This window comes from Otolemur garnettii, unplaced genomic scaffold (assembly GCF_000181295.1).
Source record: "Otolemur garnettii isolate 467f Iridium unplaced genomic scaffold, OtoGar3 scaffold00124, whole genome shotgun sequence".
In the NCBI taxonomy this organism is placed as follows: domain Eukaryota; kingdom Metazoa; phylum Chordata; class Mammalia; order Primates; family Galagidae; genus Otolemur; species Otolemur garnettii.
In genome coordinates, this window is record NW_003852519.1 from 1,298,361 (window position 1) to 1,304,644 (window position 6,284).

At 46.1% G+C, this 6,284-nt stretch overlaps 1 protein-coding gene across 2 annotated transcripts in view; it reads left to right on the plus strand.

Moving 5' to 3' along the window:
- Positions 1-4,413: 4,413 nt before the first annotated feature.
- Positions 4,414-6,284, plus strand: part of CREBL2 (cAMP responsive element binding protein like 2) — a 29,794-nt gene continuing 27,923 nt past the window's right edge. Inside the window, exon 1 of one of the 2 annotated variants that reach the window (XM_003797775.2) lies at positions 4,414-4,766. In XM_003797775.2, the coding sequence (XP_003797823.1) occupies positions 4,752-4,766 (15 nt within the window). In that variant the 5' untranslated portion in view covers positions 4,414-4,751. The remainder of the gene's footprint in view (positions 4,767-6,284) is intronic. The other variant, XM_023517906.1, reaches the window with a different exon arrangement.

Sequence of the window (6,284 nt, forward strand, 5' to 3'; positions counted from 1 at the left end):
CATCTTTATAAATTAAAATTTGTTTATAATTTAAAGTATAATATTTTCGTATTTTTTTAGAGTGAATGGTTTACTGGTAGTTCTTTAAGTTTTCTAATTCCTATTTTGTATAACATTTCAAATGTACAGAAAAAAAACCAAACCAACATTACATACACTCCACATCTACCAAACCATTACATTTACTCTTTAAAAGTTACAATGGCAACTATAGAGCTAACTACCCACCACCCTTGGCATCCCATTCCTCTCCCTTGAGGTCACCACTGTCCTGAAGCCAATGTGTATACTTCTCTGTGTGTTTTCAGATTCCACTAAGTGGTTCAAAAGGTCTTAGTCCTCCCTTCCGAGGGGCTGGCGACTGGGCTTGAGTGCGTCTCCACTCAACCTAGCATGGCTGTCCTGCTGCCTCATGAAGGTGCAAGGATGGATGAATAAGCAACCTTGAAGGACGCTGTATGAATTTTTGTTGGCAGAGACACAATTTTTACGGTAGGTGGGGATGCAAGAAGACAGTGGCAGGAAGGGAAGTTCCACTCATAAGGAGGCTTAGTAGTGCGGAGGGCATGGCTGGGCCAAGGATGAGAAGGAGGTGCTCCTCCTTAAAAGCAAGAGTGCCCTGAGGTGGAAAGCAAGAGTGGCTCTAGCAGACACTTTTGAGAGGACTGGTGGACCGGCAGGGGTCTCTCTGGCCCCCAGGAATGCAGTCTGGGGATTGCTGGTGAGCCTCAGGCCGGGCCAGGCTGTAAGAGGAAAGCGGCCCAATCAGGCAGGCCCCAATGGGCTTTCCTCCAGGTGTATACACACATAAACAGAGACAAATACCAGATGTACACACAAATAGAAGCAGAAGGTGCACATGTCATCAGAGTGTGCACCGATAGCCAGGTGTGTACACAAACAGAACTGGGTATGTACACAGATACCAGGTGTATGTGTACACAGACCAGATAAAAGGAGCATACGCAGAGATACGGAGTGCACTCGAAATCAAAATCAGAGCTTGCCCTCGTAACCAACTGCATGCATAGACAGAAACAGGTGGTGCACTCAAAATCAGAGAGTAGAGCAGGTGTGTACACAAACAGAAACAGGAGTGCACTTGTTGCCAGGCCAAAATAAAGAACAGACTTTTCCTTAGGGACAAGGGATGTCAATTAAACTTGCCAAGCAGTCCTTAGGACGAACGTCCCAGTGGTGCCTCTGGAGGAGAGTCCAAGTCAGGTTTCTCCAGGATCCTTGGTCCCAATCACCTGGAAAGTTATGGGGAACAGCAATACCTACCACAAGCCTTAGGGTGCTGCCCCCACGGGTATGTAATGGGGGTATCAGAACTGGGAACGTGAGCCAAACACTCACGTGGGTTAACGTTGTCCTTTATTATCAAGATTCAGAATCCCAGGAAGATGGGGAAATCATTCTCAAAGCCTGCCTTACTTTGAGAGAGTTTCACAGAGTTCTTATCCCTCCTCAAAAGTTACTGTCTTTAGTTGGGCATGGTAATCCTAGCACTCTGGAAGGCCGAGGTGGGTGGATTGTCTGAGCTCAGGAGTTTAAGACCAGCCTGAGCCAGAGCAAGACCCCATCTCTAAACCAAGCATGGGTGCTTTTATCCCAACTTCTTAGGAGGCTGAGGCAATAGAATCACTTGAGTCCGAGAAGTGGAGGTTGCTGTGAGCTATGATGCCATGGCACTCTACTGGGGGTGACAAAATGATATTCTGTCTTAAAAAAAAAGAAAATTATGGGTGGCACCCATGGCTCAAGGAGGGCATTGGCTCCATATGCTGAGGATGGTGGGTTCAAACCCAACCCTGGCCAAAAAACTGCCAAAAAAAGAAAAGAAAAAGGAAAGTTACTATCTTTAGCTATGCCCAGCTCCTCATCTCTAGCTGAAGGTCTTAGTGGTTGCTACTTTCCCAAGGTGTATATCTGGTATTTTTCTCTTCAGCCCAGAGTCCTGATGGCCTTCAAGGTGTTGGAACAGGGGAGGACTGTCCGACATAACTGATGGATAACTGCTTACAACATTAAGTAACTTTTACCCCTGGGGTGAGGGTGGGGTTGAGGCTGTTTCTCCTCTTACAGGACCATGCAACCTCCTCCCCACCCCCTTTCCCCACAGGCCACAGTCCTTCCTAGCCTCACTGCCTGGCTGGGCATTTACCTGGAGGAACCAACCCGTTTAGTTCCTCTGAAGCATTGTACAAATGGGACAGAGATCTGTCAACTTTCTTATTATTAATCCTCCTCAATTTGGAGTTGCCAGATAAAATAGAGGATGCCCAGTTACATTTGGTTTTCAGATAAACAATAATTTTTTTTAGTAAAAGTGTGTCTCAAATATTGCATAGGACATACTTATATTAAAAGGGTATTTGTTGACTATCTGAAACTCAAATATAACTGGGTGACCTGCACATTTATTGCTAAATAAATTCTACCTCAATGAATTTTGCAAGGATTAGCAAAGCACTTCAAGTGTCTTTGAGAAAGCGTGAGCCAAAAGGCTGTTCTAGCATATCATTAACAAACACAATCTTTGTCAAAGTTCTCAAAAGCCTAAGGTAGACTAAAATAATAACAGATAATAAAAGACAAGCTCACTGACTTTAAGCGAGGGAGGACATGGGCACTCTTTTTAAAAATAACTTTATTGACATGTAATTCACTCAGTTAAAGCGGTTTAGCCAGAATTAAACCACAGTTCATCGTTTTTCAGTACATTGAGTTATGCAACCAACGCCCAAATCAATTTGCAATCATTTTCACCACCTTAAAAAGAAACCTACAACTTGCTAATAGTCATTCTCTATTCCAGGCGCCCTCCCTGTCTGCCACTCTTCAACCCTAGCCCTTGGCAACCACTTGTGGACTTTTTATCTCTTTAGATGTGCCTGTTCTTGAGATTTCATTAAAAATAGACTCATACACTACGTGGCTACGTTTTCAAGGTTCAAACACATTGTAGTGTATATCCTTACTTTAAAAAAAATGATTTTATTTTAGACAGGGTCTTGCTCTCTCACCTGGCATCATTATAGCTCACTGCAACCTGAAATTCCTGTGCTCAAGAGATCCTCCTTCCTCTGTCCTTCGAGTAGCTGGGACTACAGGCGTCTACCTTCCTGCCGGGGCATTTTTTTTTTTTTTTTGTATTTTTGGGTCTCTGGCCCCCCAACTCCTGAGCACACGAGATTCTCTGGCTGTCCTCCCCAAGTGCTAGGATCACAGGCGTGAGATACCATGCCCAGCCCATACGTACTTAATTCTTTGTATGTATATCCGCAATTAGTTTACTCCTCCGTTGATGGACATTTGGGTTGTTCCCACTTTTTGACAATTATGAATAACGGGCTAGGAAAGAACATTGTGTAGAGTTTTTGGGTAGTCCTAAGTTTGTGTTTCTATTGGGGATGTACCTAAACGTGGCCAATGTTCTGAGAAGTGGCCAAATTGTTTTCAAAAGCAGCTGCACCAAACACTTTCTTTTTTAGGATAGAGGGGGACACAATCTCACTTTGTCACCCTCGGAAGAGTGCCAGGACGTCACACTCACAACCTCCAACTCCTGGGCTTAGGCGATCCTCTTGTCTCAGCCTCCCGAGTAGCTGGGACCACAGGCGCCGCCACAACGCCCGCTTATTTTTAGAGACGGGGTCTCGCTCTGGCTCAGGCTGGGCTCCAACCTGAGCTCAGACTGTCACCAGCCTTAGCCTCCCGGGGTGCTGGGATTACAAGCAGGAGCCACCGCATCCGGCCTACCATTTTGTTTGTTTGTTTGGGAGGTTTTTGAACTTTTTTTGGGGGTGGGGGGGATTCACTGATGAATTAGGTTACACTGGCTGCATTTGCTAGATAAAGTCCTTTTTGTAATTTTGTCCCGTCGGCCTACCATTTTACATTCTTGGTTTTTTTGTTAAAATAACGAACCTTCCAGTCTGAGCAAGAGCGAGACTCCGTCCTTAATAATAATAATAATGAAAGCCGGGCTTGCGGCGGTTTCCAGTGGTCCCAGCGACTCAGGCGGCTGAGGCAAAAGGATCGCGTGAGCCCAGGAGTTTGCGGTTGCTGTGAGCTGTGACGCCACGGCAACGGAGGAAGACTGTCTCGGCAGAAAATAAATAAATACAAATAAAAAACAAAGCCTTTAGAGTTTCCCCAGAGTCCCGGAGGCGAACCTGCTCCCAGGGTCCCGACCTTCCTCCCTTCCCCTCCAGGCCGCGGGCTCTGAGGCACCGACACCTCTGATCAGGCGTCCAGTGCCCGGTCGCCTCAGCGCCTCGGGCCAACAGGAAACCCCCGCCCCCCCCGGCCGAGGCTCTGTGGACGTTGTAGTTCTTTTTCCGGTCGGCTGCGCACAGGCTGCGGGGAGGAGAACTACAATCCCCAGAATGCCGCGGTGCTACGGCAGCCGAAGGCCACCGCGTGCGCCACTCCCGCCCACTCTCCGGTCTCGGCCGCTCTCCAGGGAGTCTGTAAACACACCCAGAGACTGTCATGGAGGGGGAGGAGGAGGCGGCGGCGGCGAAGGGAGGCGACTGGGGCCGCCTCCGGGGTCCGCTCTGCCATTCCTAAACGGGTCCCTTGTCCTGGTGACTGTGGCATCAGGGAAGCGAACTGTTAGGCAAGAGGAGGAGGCAGTCAGAACCATATCCCCTTCTTCCCCGGGGCGGGGGCCGGGCCGGGCCAGCTGAGCCGGGGGAGGGCCCGGGGAGGGAGTGCCTGGCCGGGCCAGCCAGTCTGCCGAGATGGATGACAGTAAGGTAAGTCTTGTGGTTTGCACGCGCAGCTGCCGCCGCCGCCGCCGCCGCCTGCTTGTCGCTAAAAGCTAGTTCCGCAGCTGAGCCTCGGCTATGTAGTCCATGCCAACACCCCCCAAAACACCTGCCTTAGACATCCCTTCGCCTCTGGCTATTACCTGATGGTAATTCAGCCAGGAATCCAAGGAACATCGGAGCTGCGTTTTTCTAGGAAAGGCCCTCTCCTGTGGAAAATTTTCACTCCCAGGGCAACCCTGTGTCGCAGCTTTTCCAGGTAGTGCAAAGCTTAGTCCTTGATTTGCCTATCGAGATAAGTGAAGAAAGTACTGTGCTTTTTCTTTTTGTCCTCTTTCGCTCCCTGCCAGCCTGTCTCCAGTGTGAGGACGTTAATTAGTGCACCCAGAACCAGCCCTATTCCCCTTGATGATCCCCCTTCTCTCAGGCTCCCTTACTCAATGCCCCATTCATATAATCAGTTCACTCCCCCCACACACACCCGCGAACTATTTTCCTGTGGTTGGTTGGAACACTCTGCTAAGCTCCTGTTGCTATTCTGCCAGAACCTCCTCTGGAAAACCTTCTCTAAGAAAAGTAGTTAATTTCTTCTTGATAATCTATCTCAATACCCGTCTCCATCTCACTTTCCCTATCCAAACGACTTATCTTTACGATTGTAAGTAATAGATAATGTTCATTACTGGTTACTTCATATAGTTTATATATGATCTTTCTGGCTTTATTATCTGCCCACATTAGTGTTTAATTTTATTTCATGAAGATAGGGATGTCCAAGGCTTCACTTTGCTGATGTTTTAGGAGGTTTAGGAGTTGGACTTTTTTATTTTAAGGAATCAGACTTATAAATTTTGCCAATTTTTAAAGTGAAAATTAGTCCTTCCGTGTTCATTCCAGAGTCATCTTTTCCATAATCTCTGGAATAATCCTCATGATAGCTTTTTCCTTTAGATGCCTTCTTCCTCCACAAATCAGTAAAACTTATAACTGTAAAGTCTCCAACTCCTGACCTCAAGCAGTCTAGCCTCCTAGGCTTCCCAGAGTGCTAGGATTACAGGTGTGAGCCTGGCCACCAGAAAATAATATTGTTATGCTGTTTAAAGATGGCTAGAAAAACATATTGTTCCTTATTTTTCCTTCTTGGGACTCTCAAAGTGTATTCTAATTTTCAGTTGTTTCCTTTGCAGACCTTTGAAACATCTGACAACTTCTCAAAGTCTTCAATAATTTCAAATAAGTTCAAGAAAATACATATGATTATAGGTTTATTTTACTTACCTATGAAATCAGATAGGAGTTATTTCTAAAACTAGCAATCTGGTACAAAAAAAGATGTAAAATTTCATTATTTTGCCTGAAAGAGTAAAGTTAAGTTTTGAAGGTAGGCTATGTATAATTTCCTTGCAATAGTGTACACAAGCAAGCAAAATTAATTCAGTTCTCATTCTTTATTCATTGTTTTTATGAGAATATTTTAAAAATCAGCAGTTTTTAAAATCTATGATT